The 25,781-nt window shown below is 39.9% G+C and overlaps 1 protein-coding gene across 4 annotated transcripts in view; it reads left to right on the forward strand.

Annotated features, from left to right (window-relative positions):
• The window catches only part of KLHL13 (kelch like family member 13), a 202,625-nt gene that overhangs the window by 68,014 nt on the left and 108,830 nt on the right, over positions 1–25,781 (forward strand). For 2 of the 4 annotated variants that reach the window (XM_075538214.1, XM_075538217.1), the window contains exon 2: positions 12,305–12,387. In XM_075538214.1, coding sequence (XP_075394329.1) covers positions 12,338–12,387 — 50 coding nt within the window. In that variant the 5' untranslated portion in view covers positions 12,305–12,337. The remainder of the gene's footprint in view (positions 1–12,304; positions 12,388–25,781) is intronic. The other 2 variants (XM_075538215.1, XM_075538218.1) reach the window with 1 other exon arrangement.

Here is a 25,781-nt window from a genome sequence, read left to right on the forward strand (position 1 = left end):
TATCAAGGAGTACCTTGATTTTGCCCTCATTCTTGAAAGATGCTTTTCCCTGATTTTATCTTCTTGGTTTAAAGTTCTGTTTTTGCAGTTAGCAGCCCAACAGATAACCACGACACTGCCAGTGCTCTGGACAGTTCTGTTCTTTTTTGAACTTTGTGTTATTCTATTGCATTCTCTGTCTGAGAAAAAATATCATATTAGGAGCCCAGGTGGTTTATGATTAGCTGATAATCTGAAGGTTGATCTTTTAAACCCATGCATGAATTATATGCTTTCATAAAGATTACAACAAAGAAAACTTTATGGAACAATTCTACTTTGTAACACATGATGTTACCATGGCCAGAATTGACTTGATGGCAACTAACAAAAACAACTGCAGCAGTGTTACAGGGGATTACTTGTATATGATTTTTCTATTTTCTCTTCCTTCTTTCAGCATTATCTCTGTCTTTACTTATAGAGAGCTTAATTATAATGTCTCTTGTGGTTTTGTTTATTCTATTGGAATTCACTGGCCTTAGAGTTATAGGTTCATTTCCTGTGTCATAGTTGGAAAATTTTTGTCATTATTTTTTCAAATATTCTTCCCCCCCTTTCTTTCATCTCCTTCTTCAATTATCAAGATGTGCATTATAGTTCTATATTAGATAGAGTTCTCTAGAAAACCAAAACCAGAATGCTAATATTTTATATATATATTTATATGGATAGATAGTTATACAACATAAGAAATAAACATTTAATTAATCTATAAAGAAGTACAAATGGCTGAGTGTAACTCACTCCCATGATATAGCTGTGATACACTGGCAGTCCTTCAAGTCTTGTGGGCTGCCAGTAGTCCTCTAGAGAGCAATTCAGGTGATCCGGCCACAGGCAGCAAACAGCAAGGCAGGTCACCAACAATCAGCCAGATGACAGGAGCCGGCAGTCCTCAGATCAAGAGATGTAAATTCTAATAGTGTGGTGAAGCAGGTCTTGAAGGAACCTCAAATTACAGCAACACAGTCCATGGGTTAAGTATCCCACAGGTAGTGTAGCTTGCAAATTGAGGCACAGAACAAGCAAGGCAGCCGCACACTGGTCCGATGATCATAGAGCAAGATACAAGAAAGGCGAGGCTCACCAAGCCATTTATCCTGCCACCTTTAAATTAATCCCACATGTGTTCATTGGCCATGTTGGCACAATAAACCTAACTATCACAATCCTCCCCTAGCAACTTGGTACCTGTACAAATTCTTTAGCCATATATAATTTCTAGACATTAATGAAATCACACTTATACTTATCATCAAACATCTATCATACATATAAATGAAAACACACCGAGTCCCATTGTATCTGATATATCACACATGAACAAAGGAAAGATATTCAATAAGCATATACACTGACAATCACAAACCACGCTTTTGCAATTGATCACGTGGTCATAACTGATAGGTAGAACTACCTTCTTCTACTACCGATTCTGTATTGCCTTTGCCCTCGGCAAGTACATCAGCTGGCTGTGGTTTTTTGCCTGGTGGGGTGACCCATACCTTCATTCATGGGAGTTTTGGTCATCAGACATCCTGTCAGGATTGGGTTGCTGTAACTTGCCATTTACTTTAGTCACAGGGCATGGTAACCGTAAGAGTCGGCCTATGGAATCTCCTGCATTCTGGACACATTCTTCTTTACCTCCATTATGTTGCACCAGTCCAATTTCTCCTTGATAATCAGGATCAATCACACCACTCAGTATAGTGACAATCTTCCTGATCTGTTGCTCAAAAGACATGAGAAGCTCAAAGTGACTAGGGAGCATTCCCAGCTGCCAGTTAAGTGGAATCCATGCTGTGTTTCCAGGTGGGAGAGTTCCTTCCTTTGGGACCAGGACCTCCAGGCCTGAGGAACACAGGGGTGCTGGGACGGGAAACAAAATGCTGCAAGAGGATCACTAGGAGTAATAGTGAGTGGTGCCGCTCCAGCTTCTACCCCTTGGTTCCTGGACCCATGAATTCTGGCTATTGGAGACACATCTGCTGGTTGGGAGCATATACAGCTTCCTGGAGAACATTGTCCCAGCCCTTCAAGTTGTTGCCATCTAGTTGGTGCCGTAATTATGTCTTTAGGAGCCCATTCCATTGTTCTGTCAAGCCAGCTGCTTCAGGATGATGTGGAACATGATATGACCAGTGGATTCCATGGGCATGGGCCCATTGCCACACTGCATTTGCTGTGAAGTGAGTTCCTTTAGTTGAAGTAATGCTATGTGGGATGCCATGCTGGTGGATGAAGCATTCTGTAGGTCTATGGATGGTAGTGCTGTAAGAAGCATTGCATGCAGGGAAGGCAAATCCATATCGAGAGTAGGTGTCTATCCCAGTAAGAACAAAACACTGTCCCCTCTATGATGGAAGTGGTCCTATGTATTCAACCTGCCACCAAGTTGCTGGTTTATCTCCCCAAGGAATGGTCCATATCTTGGACTTAATGTTGGTTTTTGCTGCTGGCAAATCAGGCACTCAGCAGTGGCAGTGACCAAGTCAGCCTTGGTGAGTGGAAGTCCATGTTGTTCAAGTGCCCATTGGGCGATAACAGGAGTGGCGTAGGAAAGAGGAGGACCAGTCTCCACAGTGTGTGTCATCTTATCCACTTGATTGTTAAAGTTCTCCTCTTCAGAGGTAACCTTTTGGTGAGCGTTCACATAAGACACGATTACCTTTACTTTCTTGCCTTATTCAGAGAGATTCATCCACATAATTCTTTCCCACACCTTGTCACAAATTTTCCAATCATGTTCCTTCCAATTTCCTGACCATCCAGCCAAGCCATTAGCCACAGCCCATGAATCAGTATACAGTCTCACATCTGGCCATTTTTCCTTGCAGGCAAACGGAATGGCCAGGTGCACTGCTCGAAGTTCTGCCCATTGGGAAGATTTCCCTTCACCACTGTCCTTTAGGGAGATCCCAGAAAGGGGCTGTAGTGCTGCTGCTGTCCACTTACGAGTGGCACCTGCATATCGGGCAGAGCCATCCGTAAACCAAGCATGACTTTTTTGGTCTTCACTTAAAGTATAGTAAGGAACTCCCCAGGAGGCCATAGGTGCAGGCTGGGAGAAAGGAGGCAATGTGACAGGAGTGGAGACTGTGGGCATTTGGGCCACTTCTTCATGCAGCTTACTTGTCCTTTAAGGTCCTGCTTTGGCCCGATCCCATATATACCACTTCCATTTAACAATGGAGTGTTGCTGTGCACGTCTAACTCTATGATTCTATATGTCAGACTATATCCAGTTCATAATGACTAGTTCAGGTCTCATGGTGACTTAATGGCCCATGGTGAGGCGTTCAGTCTCCACCAAGGCCCAGTAATAGGCCAACAGCTGTTTTTCAAAGGGGGAGTAGTTGTCTGCAGAGGATGGCAGGACTTTACTCCAAAATCCCAACAGTCTATGCTGTGATTCACCAACGGGGCTCTGCGAAAGACTCCACCCTGCATCTTTATCTACAACTGACACCTGTAGCATCACTGGGTCAGCTGGATCATATGGTCCCAGTGGCAAAGCAGCCTCCAAAGCAGCCTGAACCTGTTGAAGAAGTTTTTCTTGTTCTGAGCCCCACTCAAAATTGGAGGCTTTTAATGTCACTTAATAAATATGTCAAATTAGAACACCCAAGTGAGGGATATGTTGCCTCCAAAATCTGAAGGGGCCCACTAGGCGGTACGCTTCCTTTTTATTTGTTGGGTGGTGGTGGAAAATACAATAGCTTATTCTTCACTTTAGTAGGAATGTCATGACATGCCCCACACCACTGGACCCCTAGAAATTTTGCTGTGGTGGAGGGTGCCTGAATCTTCCTTGTGTTAATTTCCCAACCACTTGTACACTGATGTTGTACCAATGAATCTAGTCTTTGATACATTTTCCTTAGTGGGTCCAATCAGCATAATGTCATCGATATAATGGACCAGTGTGATATTTTGTGGAATGGACAGGCCATCAAGTTCCCTTTAGACTAAATTATGGCACAGGGCCACACACTGTTCTGATGATCAAAGAGCAAGAGACCAGAAAGGCGAGGCTTGCTGATCTATTTACCTCTGCACCGTTCAATTAATCCCACATGTGTTCATTGCACATGTTGGCATAATAAACCTACCTATCTCAAGTTCATTTGATGCTATTTACGTTATGCTATCACATAATTACATTACATTGAATCTTCTTCTTTGCTGTTCTTCGCTTTCATAATTTTGATTACCTTATCTTGTAGTACATTGAGTCTTTTTCTGTTTGCTCAAATATCTTGTTCAATCTTTCCAGTGTATCTTTCATTTCAGCTACTTTTTCACTCAGTTTTCAACATTGGTTGGTTTTATTTTTACAGTGTCCATCCTTTTAGCTAAAGAACACTGATCATGTCGTGGTGAAGTGCTTGACTGATAACCCAGAGGTTCATGGTTCAACTCACCTTGTGGGAGAAAGTTGTAGCAATCTGTTTCCAAACATATTACAATCTTGGAAACCCTTTGAGAGGTCAGTTCTGTGTTCTATAGCGTCATACCGTGTGTTGGAATTGACCCTGTAGCAATGGATTTGGGTGGGTTATCTATTTATTTAAATTCTCATTTTATTCATGCGTAGTTTTCCTAATTTCTTTTATTTTTGTGTGTTTTCCTTTAATTATTTTCATTTGCTTAATATTGTATTCTTCTTAGCTCTCTGTCATTCAAGCTTCCATAATATGATTTTTCTCCCATCATCTTGTTCACATGCAGGAGTCATTTCCAGTTTGTGTGCTTTGTGATGTTTTACGGAAGGTAAGGTGCTATTATTTTTTAAGGTGTTCGATTTCTTGATTCTCTCGAGGATTTAGGGGTATTGAGAATGCCGCTTTCTGTACTCTATCCTTTCACTGCCTGTGATACCTTTATTTCAAAAATTTCATATCAATTTTTTCAATCTTCAGTGGTTCCCAAACAGACTTCTCTAAAATGTTCATCTCAAAAGATGCACAATTCTTTTGCTTTGATTATTGCCCCTCTTCCCTTCATGTCTGCAACCATGTTTTCCATTTTTAACAACTTCTAACATGTTCAGAAAGGGCATACCAAATGAATCATCAGTGGGGCTGTTTGCAGACCTCTATCCTTGTTCACTGCCATTTTTCCTTCTTTGTAAAGGCCCACTTCTACCAGGACAGAACTGGGACACTTCTCATGTTCAGGCAAGCTCTGGGCTGACTGGCACTGTGGGAAGTTTCTTTCTTCCACACTGATAGTGATAAGGGCAGGCACACATTGAATGGAATCCCAGAGAGGTCTTTAATATTAATTGGAGCCAGTGTTGGTGGCTTTTCCCTCTACACAGCTAAGAAGGGCGTTGGTTGTAGGAATAGCCTTTGTTGAAACTGTCAGTCTGCGTGCCTCCCAACCATCTGTCAGTTCCTAGGACCAGAGATGGGAGGGGTGGGAACAGGGGAGAAAGCATTTTTTCCTACAGTTTTGAACTAAATCTGTCTGTGGCTCCTTGTCGTTATCCTCCACATCATCCATATCTATTTAGAATCCTACAGGGTGAAGCACACAAGTCTTGTGTTTCTTGGTGTCATTTGGGGAGAGTCTGCAACTTATCTGCTTTGGCTGCCATTTTCTCAGAAGTTGGGTATAATTTTTTGTTGGGAATCTAGACATAGAAGCAACTGTTATTATTTATACTACTATAGGCTACTAGATTTTACTATGAGATGCTGGTCAAGGAAAAACCAGACAGGCTTATCACTTAAATAACATGTTATGTCCTCAAATAAAATTAGTTACAGACATAATACTGTGCAACTGTTGTTGTTCATAGTTATAGATCTTGGTAGAGGAGTAGGTGTGGGACCTTACCACATAGACCGAGCCACTTTAGATTAATGTGGGACACAATCAAGACTTATTCAATGTAACATGATTGCAGGAGCATGGTATCCTTGTAGACCCATTCAGTGTTACATGATTGAGGGAGTATGGTATCTTTGTCATATGTGGAAGCAAAATGATTCGATAATCGAACACACTGTGACATTTTAAAAACTCAACTTTGTACACTATATCCCAGAGAACACAGTTCAGATAGCTTGAATCCAAATTTTGTGATTTTAATATGATTTTGAATTTTCAGTGATACTGCTATATATAGCTTGATGTAGGAAGGTCAATTATGTCCAATTTTGCCGTTTTTTAAAAAAAATTTTGTAGTATATAGTACTTTTCACTGATCATTTCTGCCAGTTTTCTTTTCTTATCCCAGTACCTAACAGAATTTTATTTGAAGACAGACTGTTATAGAAGAATTCTAAAATTTATTTCATACAACATTAGTTTAGTTCACAAATTGAGCTTACCTCATGTGGATGAAATTGGTTAGGCATATCTCAAATCTCATTAATTTTTAAGCCATGGGCTCTTGGACAGGATCAGTGAGATGATGGGTTTTAATTAAAGCTGTCATAAACTGTAATCTCTATTTGAAATATAACCTAACTATAGAATAGATACTTGAGAAGTACTAGGTTTGTGAATCGAAATAAATTTTTAGGAAAAAAATTCGTTTAATTCACGTAACATAGCTCAAATATTAGAAGTAGTTTAATCAGTTTTATATCTGATGGGCTAAGTAGAATGAATATGTGTAAGGGCAAAAACACAATTATGTCTCTGTCGGTATTTTTTTTAATGTGAACGATGATGATTAGTTTCCCTTTTTATTCATGCAGGACAATCACGCATCTTTCAAAATAATATTCTTGTCCGGTTTTGTTTTTGTCTTGTGTTTTCTTTTTCCTATTCCTTAAACATTTTCCCTTTTGATCCGGTTGCTGTCACTGTTAGGTGCCACTGAGTGGCTGACTCAACATGACACTATGTGCAACAAAATGAAACCCTGCCTGGTCCTGCTCCAGCCTCGCAATCTCTGCAATCTTTGAGCCTCTTGCTAATGCCACCATGGCAAGTCATCTTTATGAGGGCCTTCTTCTTTTTCACGGACTCTCCACTAAGCATGTTGTCCTACTCCAGGGACTGGTCCCTCCTGATAATATGTCAAATCATCCTTACTTCGGGGGAGCATTTCGACTCTACTTCTTTCAAGACTTGTTTGTTCTTTCTTCTGGTAGTCCATAATATATTCAGCATGCTACATCAGCACCATAATCCAAAGAGAAGGCGAAGTACACATGTATGCTAAAAACCAATCTACCACAATAGAGTATATCTCTTGGCATGGTTTTCATCACTCTGACTGCCATTGAGACAATGCTGACCCATGGTGATCCCCAGTGTGTTTCCTAGATTGTAACTGTTTACCAAAGTAGAAAAGCCCAGTCCTTTTCCCCAAGAGCTTCTGGTGGTTTGGAACTGCCAACCATGCAGATCACAATCCAACATTTGACCACTCTTCCACCAGGGCCCCAATTTCTATTACTAAGACCATATTGTCCAACTACTGATTATTCTTTGTTTCCAATTTTTACTTTTTAATCACTAGTACTTATCCATGCATCTTGATTGCATGTTTGATCAATTTCAGATTGCACAAGTAGGTAGAAATCTTCAATTTCTTGATCTTTGTTATTAATGGTTGGCCATACTCACTGCCATTGAGTCGATCAATTCTAACTCATCGAGAGCCCATAGGACAGAGAGAAGAGTTGCTCCGTGGGGTTTCTGAGACTGTGAATCATTATGCGAGGAGATAGCCTCATCTTTCTCCAACAGAGTCACTGGTGGATTTGAACTGCTGACTTTGCAGTTAGCAGCCCGGTGAGTAACTTGTGATGCCACCAGAGTTCTCCTTTATTCATTTAGTACACTCATGAAAAACCCAAGTAGTTTTTATGTTGGCTTATCTACTCACATAGTTCCTACAGCCTCAGAGGTCATATCTTATATTGTTTTGGTTTTTAAATAAAATATTTTAAACATACCGTAAAACTTTTTAAGAAATACCCATGTAACCATGTAATGCTATGAACTATGTAAGAAGCACATATGTAATTGCTATGTAAAATACTATCCATTTGCCATGGATGCATCACATCATTAAAAATAATTAGACACAAATGAAGCTTCTCCTGTATCCCTCTCTGAGTGCATTCTTCTCACTTCCTTTCTTAAGGTAGCTGCTATCCCAAATTTGGAGTTCATCATTTCCATTTATGTTCTTATGCTTTTTTACATTCATGTACATATGTGCACATATGTAATATGTTTGTTTCTTATATATGAAAGGGCTTCAGAAATTTGTGGGAAAAATTGTGAAAAATTTTCATTACTTTTTAATTCCATTTTTATATGAAGTGTTTGAATTCACTGTACATATTTGAGACTTATATAATAAATATTGTGCTTATTCAGTTGACCTTTTTTTGCTTCATGTCATACTTTTGAGATTTGAGTTTTATATTTCCAAGGATAAAAACTCCTTCTACTGTATACCCTTCTCCAGGGACAGTCTATTTTTCTTCTCCTTATGAAAGGCAAACTATTTAAAGAGTTCTGTCTACTTGTCTCTGTCTATTCCTTTTCTCTTGAAACGATACAAATTAGCCGTTCTCAGTGTCATTTCGTACACCACGCTTATCAACGTCTCCAGTGACCTCCATGTACCGCATGCAATGTTTTTCTCACCGAGCCTCTCAGCAGCATCTGACACACTGCATTATTCAGTTATTAATATGACATTCATTCAGAATCCCTTTCACTAATGGAGGATATAACCAAATCCACCCCACCCCCATTATGTCAATTCGGACTCACTCTATGAAGGTTTCAAGGCCGTACAATTTTCCAGGAGACAACAGCCACATCTTTTCCCTGAACAGAATACATAAACAAGCTTTCTATTTTTCTATGTGTTCTCCAATTTCACAGCCAAAAACTTGTGCCTCCTTTTAAATTGCAGTTCTTTGTTAATTAATGATTTGCATTTATTTTATGTGCACTCTTCCTGTTTCTAGTATTTTCCGTGGTTTTCTCTTGGATTATATATATTGCTTTATAGATCACTTCATCTGCGTGTGAGTGAAAATTATTATCCTTTTATTGCCTGTCCTGTGTGTTGTAGATAATTCTTCCCCCTAGTCTCTGAGTGCTTTTTGATTTTGTGGTATTTTTAAAGCACTGAGTTTTAATGTTTTCCTCTACTCAGATATAACACGTTTCCTTCATGATTTGGGGTTCTTGAGCCCTTTCTGTTTCTTCTTTAAATAATTTCAAAAGTATTTTATTCGGACACCCTTTTAGCTTCATTTTTTACTTTGACCTACTGTGAATTTATTTTAGTGTCAGAACTGAAATTATGTATCACCTTTTGATTTTTTTCATCCTAAATGGCTTTCCAATTTTCTCCAAATTCTTTTCCCTTACTGGTTTAAAAGCTCACTCTCACCATACAATAATCACCTGATGTTTATTTAGTTCACGCATGTTCCTCAAATGAAGAACTTATTTTGTTTCTTTTTTACCCCATTGCAATCTTCACCCCCTTCCCTTAGCACGTTCTTCAGATGAAGAACTTATTTTGTTTCTTTTTCACCCCATTGCAATCTTCACCCCCTTCCCTTACGGAAATTGCTTTTAAAAAGGGTTACAGAGGACCCTGTAACTGTCGTATCAAGTTGCCATATTTTCCTTGATCTCAACAGAACTTAGTACTGCTAAATACTCCCAAACCACTCTTCTTTTAAAATTTTTACCTCATATTTCTCTTGTGTTTCCTCTAAAATGTTCTCTTTTCTTTGTAGCCTTTCTTCCTGTTCCTTTGTTTTATTTTTGCATGCAGTGTTCTTTGGGATTCCAATCTCTCATGGCCAATATTCCCCTGAGTAATATCTGCTAGGCTCATCTTTTTAGCTTTCACTTAAGTGGCTAACTAATCCAATATTTACATTTCTGTTCTCAGTGTAACTTCAGCTGTATCGTTCTAAATTTCTATTAGGCGCTGTATGTTTGCCCCTGTGGTTTTCAATATACTCGTATCAAATTCTTGTTCTCCTTTTAATATTTTTCTTCCTTTGTCTACCCTGCCCCACTTGATGCCATCACCATTATCCCAGTTACCTAAAAAAACTTGTCTTGACTTGTCTTTGATAGCTCCTTATTCATTTACCATCTGCTAATGACATGCCAGTTACTAAGTTCTAGTTCTGCCTGGCTAGTCTCATCGCTTTTTCCAGCACCCTTAACTCATGCCTTGACTATAGAAGTAAGTACTTTCTTGGTCTCTGTTCTTTTAGATAAGGGGCTTTGGTAGCAGAGCATGTTAAGCACGAGGCTTTCTATGCACGCTCAGTAGTTCAAACCCACCCGCTGCTCCAGGGGAGAGGGATGAGGCTGTCTGCTCCTGGAACATTTACAGCCTCTGAAACCATAAAGAGCAGTTCTACTCTGCCCTCCTGGGTTGTTACGAGTCAGGCTCCCGAGGGAGGGTGATGCCGCACAGACAGCCACTTGGATTAGAAAAGCAATGGGTGTGGTGACAGCCACATGGGACAAGTCACAGAGCTCCTCAAGATTTTGGGGGCCCTGGGGCCCTGAGACAAGGAGACCAAGGCCTCTGGGCAGTGCCTCTGAGTGTCCCATAGTGGAGGCTTGCTTCTCAATCCAGACCCGGTAGGATGACACCGTAGCTTACAGTTGCATGGGGCATCCCATCTTGGCCTATTGCTTGAAAAAAATACATTTTGATTCCCAATATAAATAAGTACATTTGAAATGAAAAACGCACTCTCTTCAATACACTATGACATTACTTGCAAAGTGCACATTAGATTCAGTTCATTTGATCACACCTTAGATCCAGTTGTTGAACCAGGGTGTGGAAGATTTATTTTTCACATCGCAAGATTCCTAGTGGGAATCTAGCTCTAGTAGTTCTTTTCTGTTTGCACCTCTAATAAGTGGAGAAGCCTTGCACAAAATAATATTTTTAGAAGCAGCTATGAATCCTCTCAAAGGTTGATCAAGTTTGAAATGTTGAGTCAGCTGTTTAGGCTAACTTGGTTTCTTATAATAATGGGGTTTTAGGGAGAAAAGGGTGATTGCACAAATAAGCCAAAGCGCCATATTGTCATTTTATTTACTTCTTAGAGGTATGTAATCAAGAGACATGGAGTCCTCCTCCCTTTTCTATTTTCTTTTGTATTACCCCTAAATTCAGGGGGGTAGGAATAGGGCTCAGGACAATGCAAAATGCTTTCTCCCCACTTGCTGAATTATTTATGATCTTCACATTGCTTACTAAAAACCATAATTTTATGAACAAAGTAAACTCTATATACATATGAGGGGGCTCCAAAAAGTTTATGGGAGAATTCCATTATATTTTTCCTTTTTAACGTCTTATTGGCATATGGTTCATGTATCATACAATTCAATAGTTCAATCATATTAAGAAGAGTTGTCCAATCATTTTTAGAACATTTTTTTCTTTCTCAAACTCTTTATGAGTTCCCCATCCCACCCCCATGCCCCATGATCCACCTCCTTTTCCATGCCCCTAGATAATTATTGATCCAGTTACTGCCTGTTGATTTATGTATCCTCAATTTCACTTAAAGAAAAATCATAGAAAACAAAAAGAAACAAGACAATATCCTGTAGTTTTATTTTGCAATAAGCTTTCTGAAGTACTCTGATAACCTTTTATCTTCTCAATGCAATAATTTAACATCATTAAAAAGGAACTTACCATAAAATCCGCATTTTACATTCTCAGTTCAGTGGAAAAAACATTTTAAATGAAACACGGGTTCTCTCTCTCATGCAATATAACATTACTTATGTATTAGCTATAGCTCCTCTTATCACACCAACACCTGCTGCTCTTACATACATCAATAACCACCAAATCAAAACATTCAATTCAGGTCAACAGAACAACATTTCTATGTCAAGACCTATTTCATGCCCTTAATATCTGGTTGTGTTGGACTCAGGCTCGCTATGAATTGGAACCGACTCAATGACTACTAATCCAATTTCCTGTGTACTTGATTGTTTTTCTACAGTTATTGTTGAAGTGAACAATTCCACACTAACTGTCATAAGTATTGTTTAATGATTTAGTAATGATTATGGATACATTTTGGTTATTGCAATTTTACAAAGTTTCTGTTTAATTTCCATAATATAACATGACTATTAGGTACATGGATATAAGTTTTTCTTTTAAATTGTGAATAATATAAAATATTATAAAGGCAGCATAGTTAAAAATTCTAGTATTGCCTTTCATAGTAAATATTGGTTTCTTTTCCTCCAGAACAGGTCATCCATTACTCAACTTGTAGAAGTGATGGACCTTCAGCATAGAGGAGAATTGGTTGCTGCCATCCTTCGTAACCGGTACATTTATGGAAACAATTTACTTGATAAATTATATGTCTCTTCTGCTTATTTATATACCTAACATAGTAAATACTCAGTAAGCATCTGTTAAGTACCTAATGTAAAATATATAGTCAAACAGTGTTTGCAACCTGAACAAATGAAAGAGTGAGTGAATAAGAAAAATTGGAATAAGGAACATATTAGCAACAGTGTGTCCTGAGTTAATGAAAACTCACAGCAGGTAATTTGGAAATCATAACTGGGACACATTTGAGCACACGAGATTTAGTCAATGGAAATACTGATTTACATTTTATCATTTGAAATGTATCCATGAATAAATATAAGTATCCATTGCTCAAGAAGAGAAGTCAAATGCAATGTGTTTTTAAAAAGTAGAATTGCCAAGTGGGTGCATGCACATTCTTGTTATTGAGACATCCTGTCTAAACCTTAGGAAGTGACCATGACAAATTTAGAGGCTTCTGATATGTTAGGATTTGGAATGCACGATTGCAAGGAAGAGAAAGTCTGTTTAGATGTGGAGTAGTACTCCCCTTTTGTCCTCCATCACTTGATTGTGCATTTTGAGTGATGCACTTCCAGTCGTATGAGAGAGTTGTCTGTATCTTGACTCTGACATTTACTAGTGCTGTAGTCTTAGTTGCTATATACCTCAGCTTCTTTATCTGTGAAATCATAATGATAGCGACATCTAAGTGTTGTTGGAAGGATTACCTAAGTATGTGTGTGTGCCACTAGTAAATGGTAGATAAGTGCTAATGTACTTATGGAACTAAATTTAAAACTATGTCTGTTATTTGTGTTCCTGGAATACTTTAAAGTTTAGGTGTGTCTTAAAAGAATCCACAATGAGGGGGAAGGTTGAAGCACACAGGAAACAGTCATTGTTAGTTGGAAGACATCATACTGGGCAGTTTACATAACAATCTCATTTAGGAAATATTATTTGAAGGCTGCCTGTTTGTTTCAAATGTGTGCTATTATCTGGACAAAGGTCAGATACTGACCCTAGGGACTATTGAAGTAGACTTGCTTACAGATACAGAAAGCAGAGCTGAAGAAAATAATAGCTCATAGAATGTGTGGCCATGTTGACTGAAAAGATAGAAGAGGAGATTGGGACATGTTGACAATTCAGAAAGGTGAGTGGAGTGTGTAGCATGCAAGCATTGCTGGGATAAACCCAAAATGCAAACCCCTGCCATTGAGTTGATTCTGATTAATTTTGAAAACACACACACACACACAGAATAAGTGAATGCATATGACTACAATATAATTTATACAATAATATCAATAAGAGCTTTGTTTGTAATTTAAAACTATTGGATATGACCTAAAAGTCTATGAACAGAAAAATAGATAAACAGATTTGGCATATTTAGACAATGAAATATTGCACAGCAATCAAAAAGAAAAGCAGCTGATATATGCAGCAATAGTAAATTTCAAAAACATTATGTTGAGTAAAAAAGGATGCACTCTATGAGCATATACCTCTGTACAGCAGTATAACGCCCCATCTTTCTCATGAGGAGAAAGTGACTGGTGGTTTGAAACTGCTGATCTTGCAGTTAGCAACCCAACTCATAACCACTATACCACCAGGACTCTTTTGCAGTACCCTAGAGGTAGGCATATGTTTTTTTAAAAAACTAAAATAAAATAAAGCAAAGAAATCAATATATGTATTTAGATGTTTGTGTATTTTACCATAGGTAAATTAGATCATTATATCTTAATGAAATCAAGCCCAGCCTGGTCTCCCAAATTTATCTCTCAAATTGTATATTACGTTGCTAGGTGTCATCCAGTTGGCTCTGACCCATAGTAACCATCTGCGCAACAGAATGAAACACTGCAAGGTCCTGTGTCATCTTCATGTTTGTTCCTATGCCTGAGTCCATTGTGTACGATTGATTCTCTTATCCAGAACTCTCATGCGAGATTTCATCTTGTAGCCCTGACCAGTCTGTAGTCACTTTCCCTCACCTGGGGTCATCGCTATCTGACTTGCACATATTTACACTGGAAGGAAATACTGTCTGGTCCTGCGCCATCTGCGCAATGATTCTTATACTTGAGCCCATTGTTGCAGCCATGGTGTCAGTCTGTCTCCTAGAGGGCCTTCCTCTTTTTCGTTGATGCTCTACTTTCTTAAGCACGATGTACTTAAGTAGGGACTAGTCTCTACTGATAACGTGCCCAAATTACAGCAGACAAATTCTATCCTCCCTTCAAAGAAAAATGCTGACTGTATTTCCTCCAAGACAGATTCGTTAGTTTTACTTGCTATCCAAACATAATAACACATAGCAAGTAGCAATTAAATGCATATTTTGTTGACTTTAAGGAAAATGAAATTTTGACAGCCATCAAAGATAAGTCCTTTTGTTACTATTTTCATAACTCTGACTTTCTGAACTTTAATTAAAACCTTTTTTTCCCTGTGCTTTTTACACATCAAGATTGTGAAGGTTTAATTTTTGTTGAAGTATGAGAGAAAGTGCTTGATTATAAAGTCAAATAATAGGATAGAAGATTCCTAGAAGGATATAATCATGATGGTGATGCCCGATATTTGGGGGCCAGTTTCATTTGATAGTATGAGCGTCTTTTGGCTCAGAAATTTCCTAGTTATTGGGTTACACATTCTTGCTGTCATAAAACCTTGCAAGAAATACACTTTCATATTATGTACATGTTTGTGCCTTTCACTCGAGGGTTGCTAAATTTTATAAAAAAGGATACAAATGTGTTAATAATGTTGCAAAGTTTACTAATTTTAGAAGGATTTTCTGGACCTTAGGCAGTGTCTCTGTATCTCTAGAGCAGAATTACCACCCAGCTTGACTAACTCTACCTGTTTCCCAAATGCTCATTGTTTTGCTAATATAGTGTCCCCCTTTTCCCCTGACACTCTCATCTACCAAACCAGACCAAAATAAACTCACTGCCATTGAATCAGTTCAGATTCAGTGACCCTATAGAACAGAGTAGAACTGCCCCTGTGGTTTTCTAAAGCTATAAACCTTTATAGGAGCAGAAAAATGTCTATTTTTTTTCCTTAAGGAGTGGCTGGTGGGTTCGAACTGCTAACTTGGTGGTTAGAACCCAATGTGTAACCCTCTAAGCCATGTACATGCCCCAAATTTTAACTTCCCTATCTAAGGTCTAAATCTTTTTCATGTATCCTAGATGGAAAGATTTATATTTCCTCTCCCCACCTTTTCTGAGTTTACATGTTTTGTTTCCCCTGAGTCTATAAGCAATTCATAATTATTATGGAGCAATTTAGATAGACTTTAGACTATTTCATTGACTATGCTAAAGTGCAGTGCTGTCTTGTTAGTGACAGGATAATATCCATATGCTTACAAGGATGACCTGAAGACTAAGGTGTCCCGACCCAAGTCATAGCATTTTCAATCACCATTGCATTTTTTACATGGTATTTTCAATTACCAACAATTCAAAATTGGACCTTGAATAAGGAAGACTGAAGAAGAATTTGTTTGGGCCTGGTCCGGACTAGGCAGTCTCCATCTTCTCTCTGTCTCCTCAGGAACATAGAACTTCAAGGCCCCCCTTTCCAACCTCTGGGGAAGATAAATGACCTATTGAAGTCTACATCTTCTGCCCCAACATTCCAGGGAGCTTATCTCTCCACACCAAGGTTGTTTGGCCCCTGTCCCAGCACTCCAGGGAGTAGGCTGGCAAACAACAAAGGCACTTCCCAGGGATCTCACCCTGACTCAAGGTCCTGCAGCTGCAAGCAAGAAATCTCCCTTCTTGTTGTCAAAGTACACCTCCCTAGCTCAAGCCCTACATATCTTCTCCCGCCTCACAGACAAGCTGCGATTTCCCTGACCTAACTCCCTCTCAAGAGCTCTTTCCCTCCCATAATAAAGCGGCTCTTAACCTCATGTTCTTTGTCTCGATCCTATCTCCGTTCAGTGGCTCAGTGTTGACCTCTCAGAATTGATGTGTTTGAATTGTGGTATTGATTAAGAACATTGACTATTAAAAGGACAAACAAATCTCTCTCAGAAGTACTTCTTAGAGGCAGGATGGCAAGACTGTCTTACATATATTGGACATATTGTGAGAGACTTTTCCCTGGAGAAGGATATCCTGTTTGGTCGAGGGACAGTGAGAAGGAGGAAGGCACTCAGCAATGTGGATTGACACAGTGGCCACGACAATGCGCTCCAGCATAGGAACATTGTGAGGCTGGTGCGGGACAGGGCGATGTTTCCTTCTGTTGTGCACAGGGTCGCTATGGGTCAGAACAGTCTTGATTGCATATAAAAACAATAAGAACAGCAACAAGGAAAAGCAGTTAATGCAACTGTTATTCAAATTTACACACCAATCCTTAATGCCGATGGTGAAGAATGGAAGACTTTTGCCAACTTCTGTAGTCTGAAATTGATCAAGCATGTAATCAAGATTGACCAATGCTGGTGATTGGAATATGAAAGCTGGAAACAGAGTAATCAGAAAATATAGCCCTAGTGATACAAAATATGGTGGAGATTATTATGTGATAGAATTTTGCAAGACACATTACTCAATCATTGCAAATACCTTTTATTCACCAATGCCAACAGTGACTAAACACATGGACCTTGATGGATGGAATGCATAGGAATCAAATCTACTACACCTGTGAAAACAGTGAACAGAGAAACTGAATGACAGTAGTCAGAATAAGACTAAGGCTTGACTATGAATGATCAAGCTGAAGGCAAAGAAAGTTAGTATACAAGAGCCAAAAGGCAACCTTGAGGATATCACACCTGAATTACAGACCATCTCAAGAACAGATTTGATGCAGGGAACTCATATCATGAGCTTTTTCTCATGTCAGTGAACAGTTTTAATAAACATTATAGCTGCACAGCACAACCATTACTTAGTATGAACAAGATGATAATAAATATTTAAATTGCTTGCACTTTTAGGTGTTGAGTTAATAATGTTTTCTCCTGGTATCATATTTTCTCTCTTTGCTTTAAGATGTGTTATCCCTTTGCTTTGTGTTCTGGGAGAGTTGTTCAAATTGGTACTTCCATTTATGGTGTTTGTTTTTCGCAGTGTCAGATGTTCTCTTTACCTTCTCCAATGTGCATTTTGGTGGTTACACAGGTTTAATTTCCTTGCACTTGACCAAACATCATTGATATCTGGTTTCCTCGTTATCTTATTTGCCTTTCTCTTCCTGCTTCAACATGTTTTCCCAACACGTTTTTTGAATCAGAAAGCTTTTGCAGAGTTCGACTTTTTCTGCGAGTCTTTAGGATGTTGGCTACCTTTTTCTTTCATTTTCAATACATTTTCATTGGCTTTATGCTGTTTTTTTTTTTTCAAAATAAGACTGAGTCTGAATGTTTTTTGTACAAGCTCTTTCTTTGCTTGAAATTTTCTTCTCCCGGGTATTTGTACGGCTAATTTTTGTTCTTCGGTTCTCTGCTTTAATGTCCTCTCCTCCCTATCGAAAGTAGCTAGCTCTTACTGTCCCAGTCTCAAACCAAACTCACTGCCATCGTGTCGATTCCAACTTATAGTGACCGTATAAGTCAGGATAGAACTGCCTGCAATTCTTTGGGTTTCCCAGCCTGTAATTCTTCGTGGAGTAGAAAGGATCATCTTTTTCCCACAGAGCAGATTGTGACTTTGTACTTCGAACTTTGTAGTTAGTAGCCCAATGTAGCAATCACTGCACCAACAGGGCTCCCATAATTCAGTTCTCTGCCCAACGTTCGTCACTATCACTATGACTTAATATATTTGTTTCTTTGCTATCCATCTCTTTTCATTAGAATAGATACTCAGAATCTTATGTTTTGAAGTCACTGCGTTAATATTAGCAGCATAAGTTCCTTCATGAAGGATGGTCTGCCTGCCACATAATAGTCTGCCTGCCTTGTAATAGTTGCTCAAATATTTTCTGAAGGAACAAATGACCATTGTTTCATTCTTTATGCTCTTGAGTACTGATCCAATTTCTTTATCAGCTATAAAGCAGAAGAACAAGTTGATGTTCAAGATTCTTAGCTATGCATGAACGACAGAATAAGGTGGCTTAAAACAACACAAATGTATTATTTTGGCATTCTGAAGCACAGAAGTCTAAAATCAAGATGTTGGCACGGAACAAGAGAAGAATCCTTTCTTGCCTTTCAAACAACCACCCCCACCCACCCTGCCCAAATCCATATCCTAAGGCCTGAGCCCTGTGACTAAGTTACTGTACCTTACTTGGAAAAATGGAATGTGCAGGTGTGAATTAATTAAGGAACTTGAGATGGGGAGAATATCCTGGGTTTTCCAGGTGGGCCCAGTCTAATCACAAGGGTCCTTATAGATAGGGGGAGGCAAAAGGGTCAGTGTCAGGAATAGGAAAAGCTCTTTTGAAGTTGGTGGAAGGGGTTTAGAGCCAAGGAATGCAGGTGCCCTCTAAAAGCAAGAAAGGGCAAGACACGAGATTCTTCTCTTGTCCCCTGCTACCATCTTGAGTTTAGGTTTCTAAACTTCATAATGATTAAATAATAAATTTATGTTGTTGTAAACTACTCCATCAGTAGTAATTTGTTAGAACACCAATGAGAAACGGATGCACCAATGTGCTTGCCACCCTGGATGAATGCATGGAGTGTGATAAGAGATGTAAGTGTCCCCAGTGAAAGTAGGAAAAAGGAAAGGAAAGAAACGGATGCACCACGTGTCTAGAGCTCCCCACACAGGGTGACTGTCAATTAGCGTCCTGGGGTTGCAACTTCTGGCTTGATCCAAACACAACGGAGGTGGGTCGTGATGGTGAAATGATCAACGTCCGAGGAAACAGTGCTCTATCTAATGTAAAATCGCAGTTCCTTGGCCATATCTCACGTTCCGTTCTGGCCCTACTTTTCCTATAGCTTTCTATCTTAAAAATGTTTTTAGTGGGAAGTTGAGGGATGCAGCATCAGAGATTACTACCAGTGTGTTATTTGAAGTCGGACATTTTCCTCCTCCTGTTGTATAATGTATGCTCATTGTGAAGGGTTTGAGAAAATATGAAAACTTATAACAACATTCTCTAAAACCCCTGTGAATATTTTGGAACGGATAAGTGAACATGCCCCAGTACTGCAAAAGCAGACATGGCCAAACCCATCTAATCTCCCCCCCAGCCACCTACCTCACTTCCTCACACCTCTCAGGTGAGCCGGCCAGTTACTTGGGCACCATCCTGGATTCCGCATTCTTTCTCATTGACCACATTAATCATTCATCAGCCACCAAGTCTTATTTTTCCTCTTTAATTATTATGCAGAAAATTGAAAGTACCACGGGCCGTCAAAAGAACAAATAAAATTGTCTTGGAAGAAATACAACCAGAAGCCAGGACGGCGAGACTTTGTCTCATGTGCTTTGCACATGTTGTCAGGAGAGATCAGTCCCTGTAGGAGAGCAACGGGGTAAAGTCAGTGAAAAAGGGGCAGACTCTCAATTCAATGGATTAGACCCAGTGGCTGCAACAGTGGGCTCAACCAATGGGCTCAGCCATCAGAACGATTGTGAGGAGGAGGCAGGACCAGGTAGGGCTTCCGTTTGGTGTCTTAGCATTGCTATGAATTGGAATCAGCTCGATGGTGGCTAATAAACTATTACTCCAGTTGGTTCCTGTGCCACTGTTTGCTTCTTGCCACCACCTTATTGGAAGCTCGTGTAGTTTTTCTTAGAGACCATCATGATATCCTTTTGATCTGATTTTCTGCGTCTGGTTTGACTTCCCCTTCCTTTCCCACTCCTCTCCTGTCCATCTTTCCCATGACAGCCACAGTGACCTTTCTGAAATGTAAATAGGGGCCTTCAAAAAGTAATTCCATTCTCCTTGAATTCCATTTCCCCCCAAACATTTTGAAGTCCCTCATATGATTCCTTGGTTAGGTTTCCTTAGTGGCTCCCATGGGGCAAAGACTTTTGTGGTAGTTATATATAATTGTCAATTTGAGAGGATTATGAGCGAATGGGTGGAGTCTAGTCTGCCAATCAGATCATAGCCAATGAGGCTTCTGTGTGGGCATGGCCGCCTCCTGAGAATTCTGGGAAATCTGGAATTTCCTCCTCGGAAGTAGGAGAGACTATGCTCACACCCGGGGAGACATAGCAGCTGACAAGACACATGGACCCACCCCTGCCAGTGCTGAGATGTTTCCAATGACACTTGATCCAAAGACATTCTATCCACTGACCTGTGATCTTCTTCATTCGGCATCATTACTTGTGTTTCATGAGTCTGAAGAGGACTTTATAGAATGGTATCAGACATATGGGCTAATATTAGACTTATGGACTTGATCTGGACTGGGCTGGGATGTTTCTCCATGTTCAATTGCTCTTGTACACAAATCTCTTTCTTATACACATATGTGTGTCCATGGGGGTGTTTCTCTAGTCTACCCAGACTAACAGCTTTCTCGTGGCTCTTCTTCCCCCACCAGTTTGATCTCCTGTCTTGAGCCAATTTTGAAGCCTTCCCTAACTTTGGAAGATGACGTGTCGCCCCAGAGTCCCACACTGCTTTATGGAATGCTTTCTGCCCTATATCTTGACTTAACCAATTCTTGTTTATCCTTTAAGACAAGCATGGACATTAATCCCCCTGGGAAACTCATTTACATGTTCCCCCATGCCCCTCCAAGCATAGGTTCTTTCTCATGGCTCCTATAGCATTGACTCTGTACTTCTGTGGTTGTGGCATTGTTGATACAAAGTCCAAATAGTTGTAGTAACTGTATTTGTAATAATAATTATAATGGTTAACATTTAAATCGCATTGACTTGGTACCAGGTCCAAACTCTTTTGATATTTTATTGTCGAAGCATCCCTGAAAACAGGCAATCCCATTATTCACATTCTACAAATGAAGAAATTGAGGCACAGAGGAATTAAGTCAATTGTCCAAGGTCACAAAGCTAATAAACATGGATCTAAGATTCAATCCCATGAAGTTTGAAACTACAAGCTGGTCCTCAGGAGAAAGAGGAGGTTTTCTACTCCTCTAAAGCAGTTCAGCTCTGCCCTGTAGCGTTTCAGTGAGTCAGCATTGGCTCAGTGGCAGTGAGTTGTGGTTGTTTGTTTTTGATGTCCCATTTGCAGGACAGTGAATTATTTAATGTGGCTCTTTTAGCCAGTCTCTAACTTCCATCAAATGATCTTTTCTTGAATGAGTCTGGGAAGAAGGTGAGGGAAGCGACTGAAGAGATTTCACCTGTGAGTGACTGTGAGCAGGAGTGCCCGGAATGCCCCCGTGCCCTGTAGAAAAGGAGCCCCACCTGTGAGTGACTGTGAGCAGGAGTGCCCGGAATGCCCCCGTGCCCTGTAGAAAAGGAGCCCCACCTGTGAGTGACTGTGAGCAGGAGTGCCCGGAATGCCCCCGTGCCCTGTAGAAAAGGAGCCCTCTGGAAAGCAGGAGGAGGGATCTTGCTACTAGCAAGAGTCAGGAGGGGAGTGTGTCCTGTGGAACAGAGCCCTGTGCAGTGAACCTCCTGGATCTGGAAGATACCTAAGGGGACTAGCAGCAGAACCACGAGCCCGAGCGTGGACCAGAGCGATGGGCTTCCTCACCCAGGGTGCAAATACAACTGAGCGCTTTTGTGCAGGAGCATGACTTCTGTAGTGGGGAGCCTCTGGGCACCTAAGTCAGGAAGGTGGCTTTGCTGACCACAAGTGGAGCTGAGTGAACTTTGAGCTGAGGCTGACTGGAGTGGAGTGTCTCTGGGCCCTTGATTCCAGTAGCTAGTTTTGCTGACCTAGGGAGCTTGAGCTGAATGCCTTCAGGTTGAGGCTGACATTGGAATAGTATGTCCCTTAGGGCGTTTATTAGCAGGCCTGAAAGAAGTTTGTAACTTGTCTGATAAACAATTCTAACTTGAGGATTTCTCACTGGCATCACAACTTGTTAACATCCTTACTAATTTAATCATGAATTTTGACGGTGAGGTCTGTAAAACAGACCAGGAATTAAGGCAGCATACCCTTGTACATACATGTCCACCCCATTTTGCTTACTCATTTATAGACTATACTTAATACATTGTCAATGATCTGTGTACCAGCTGAATGAAGTAGAAATGACTAACTCAACTGGGGGAACCTTTACCAGAGACAGGATCAAGAGGTAGAACTTTGAATGATTTTAGGAATTTGCCAGGCAGAGAAAGAATAGGGCCTTTTAGGCAGAGTAAACTGCCTACTCTAGGTCTCTGTATATGAGTTGGCCCTCTCTTTTCGTTCATTTCCCCCCTGCCTCTCCTCAGGGCCTTGTCTCACACCCCATTCCCACCATCTCAAGTTTACCTCTCCTGCCTCATGCCTTGAAACATTTGCATTAACTGGTTCCCTGATCTTGAATAGACTAATTCATGGTAAGTAGTTAATGGTTAAACAGTTCTCAAGATGATCATTAAAGAGGGCAGTAAATTAATGAAAAGAAATGACTCTAATTCTTGAGCAGAGCTCTGTGACGTTTACCCTAAGGCCAAGCCAGTTCTGCTTATTCTGGGTGTGAGTATGATTTGACTGATAGCTTAAGTGCGGTTAATGAGTTAGGCGCCTGGAAGTTTGATAAATGATTTTCTTTTTAGAAAATCCACTGCTTTCATTGTTCAGTCTTTCCAAAATATAGCTGTAAAGACAATGTGAGGAAGATTCTATAAAATTTCCAGAGGCTCTTGAACCACAATGTTCTGTTTTGGATTACATATGCACCCCCCAAAAGAACAATTACATAATTTATAAACTTAATAAATGTAGATACTTAAAAAATTATAGCCAGAGGACAACTGTTTATCCATTATCTTTCTGGATTATTTTCACTTGCCCTCACCATGATACACACAATCGCCCTGTCTCCAACTTCTTTGTCCTTTTGCCATTGCCTGGTGTAGTGGGTTGCACATTGGACTGCTAACACCAAGGTCAGCCGTTCAAATCCACAGATTGCTCTACAAGAGAAAGAGGAGGTTTTCTGCTCCCATAACTATTTACCATATTCCAAACTCTAAGGACCAAACTCATTGCCATCGAATCGATTCTGACTCTTAGCAACCCCATAGGCAAGAGTGGAGCAACCCCATAGGATTTCCAAGGCTGAAATCTATGGGAGCAGATTTTTTGTCTGTGGATTGGTTGGTGAGTTCAAAACATTGACCTCTCAGTTAGCAGATGAAGCTTAACCATTGCTCCTTACAATTGCCTAGTTTCCGATCCAAATGAACAGAAAGAGAGTGATACTTTTCTTTCTACAACTTTGCTCTTTCATTGGACTATAGTTTCTGTGCCTGCCTTTGAAGCTTGGATTTCTTTGAGTCTGTGCCCCAACCCCTCTCCCTCTGTGGAGCTCTCCTCATCCAAGTTCATACCCCTGAAGATGGAGCTATTTTCCTGGATCAGCACAGCATGGCATAGCTGACATGAATACAGGCTACAGATAGCTGTAGAGAAATTCACTAGTGATCTTAGCATTCTGTTTTAGGAGAAGCAAAATAACAGGCAGAAGAACAAATTAAAAGTATGCTTAGTGTTTTTCTGGCAGGAAGACTTGTGCATAGATGTAGAATGTGTCATTCCCCACCCTCCTTTGGCACATTATTGAAAACGATAATAAGTAATTTTGTCCAACTTGTTTGAGGTCAGTCATTGTCCAGAGATGGCAGGTCCTCAGGGTTGGCTTAACTCCCACTTTTGCCTTCTCCGACTTGGGTGGGAGACTGTAACAACATTCTTCTCTCGCAGGCAATGCTAACTAACACTGCTATGGAATCTGGCAAGAAGGAGAGCTACAGTTGTCCCTTGGTATCTGAGAGGGATTGGTTCCAGGACCCTTGAAGACACCCAATTTCCTGGGTGTTCAAGTCTCTTATCTGAAATGATACGGTATTTGCATATGACCTACCCACATCTGGTATACTTTAAATCATCTCCAGATGACTTATACTATCTAATACCATGGACATGATGGCAGTATGTAACTAGCAGTTTCTGCTACCTCTTTGCCTTTGAGTGATTGCTCGGACCACTGAATGGCTTTTCAGTGAGACTCCATGTTGAAACAAGAAGTGCAGGAAAGAGACTGCGGGCTATGCCTATGCGTTTCATTCGGGTGAGCTCTGTTGAGTGCTCAGCACATGATAAATCCAATTTTTCCTTCTGGAATCATGAAATATTGTCCATTTGCTGTTCATTAATTGCATGGAATCAATGTAAAACATCATAAACAAAGGGCCGACCATATTTGGTTCTCACTCCCCCAAACCTACTATTTAAGGATATATTCATCCTTTGATAGTGCGATAAAAAGAGAAAATGTACAGCAAGCACAGCTTTCGATACCATACTCCTTCCAATACCACACTCCTTCCAATGTCTACTCTTTGACCTGATTTACCCTTCTATTGAAATGTGGAATACAATCTCAAGCTTGGATTTGGAAAATATTTTTCTGGTCCTGACTTTGTCAACACAAGAATGGCAAGTTATTTAATCTGCTACCAGTTTCTTTCTTTCGCTCTTTTATTTTCAGAACAGAAATACTTTCTTCTGTCTTGAAAATTAACGAGATGATATGCTTGAGTTATTTTGTTCTTCTTGGAAGGTGGAACCTGAGTAAATTCAAACTGATTTTTTGCAAGGAGTTGAAAGCTAAGGCTATTTGTTTGTCTAAGAATAGTTGTGGGTCCAGAAAAAATATAGTACATTTGTTGAGAGCTAGGGAAAGATGATCGAGATAGCACTCCACCTACTTAACAGTGAAAAGACAGGGAATAGATGCCCAAAGATGAGAGGCCTTCTCCAAGGTCACATAGCAACCGGACTCGCCCAGTCTGGGGTACATAGGTATTCTGCACAGTTAGGTAAGTTTAGTATTGTTTCAACTTTAGAAGTGTGCATTTCACTTATGTAACGCAAAAAAAGTAGCTATGGTAAACTAAATTCTATCATTTTCAGTACTATGTACGGCGTATGGTATATTTAACATATGTAGATTGTTGAAGCCTTTATCATTATTTTAAACCAAATATATTTCTTCTTAAAAAAACACTTTTGTTCACTGTGGGTTGGATAGGACATAACTAGTGATATAGTAATCAGTAGGCAGGAGATGGAAGACAAATATAGAATGGAGGTTCAAGTCCGTCTGCTTTGCAAGTCTTGCGATGAGTACCATGCTTGTGGAATACACATGCTCACTGTCTTATTTGACCTTAAACATATACCTGAGGACACATAGACCTCTATCTAGGTGCATTGTTTGCTCTTAGAAATTTTGTTCATTCAAGTTTAATTCATTTTCCTGTCTCTGTTATTTTGTTTTCTATAGCTCCTTCCCCCA

This window comes from Tenrec ecaudatus, chromosome X (genome assembly GCF_050624435.1).
Source record: "Tenrec ecaudatus isolate mTenEca1 chromosome X, mTenEca1.hap1, whole genome shotgun sequence".
In the NCBI taxonomy this organism is placed as follows: Eukaryota; Metazoa; Chordata; class Mammalia; order Afrosoricida; family Tenrecidae; genus Tenrec; species Tenrec ecaudatus.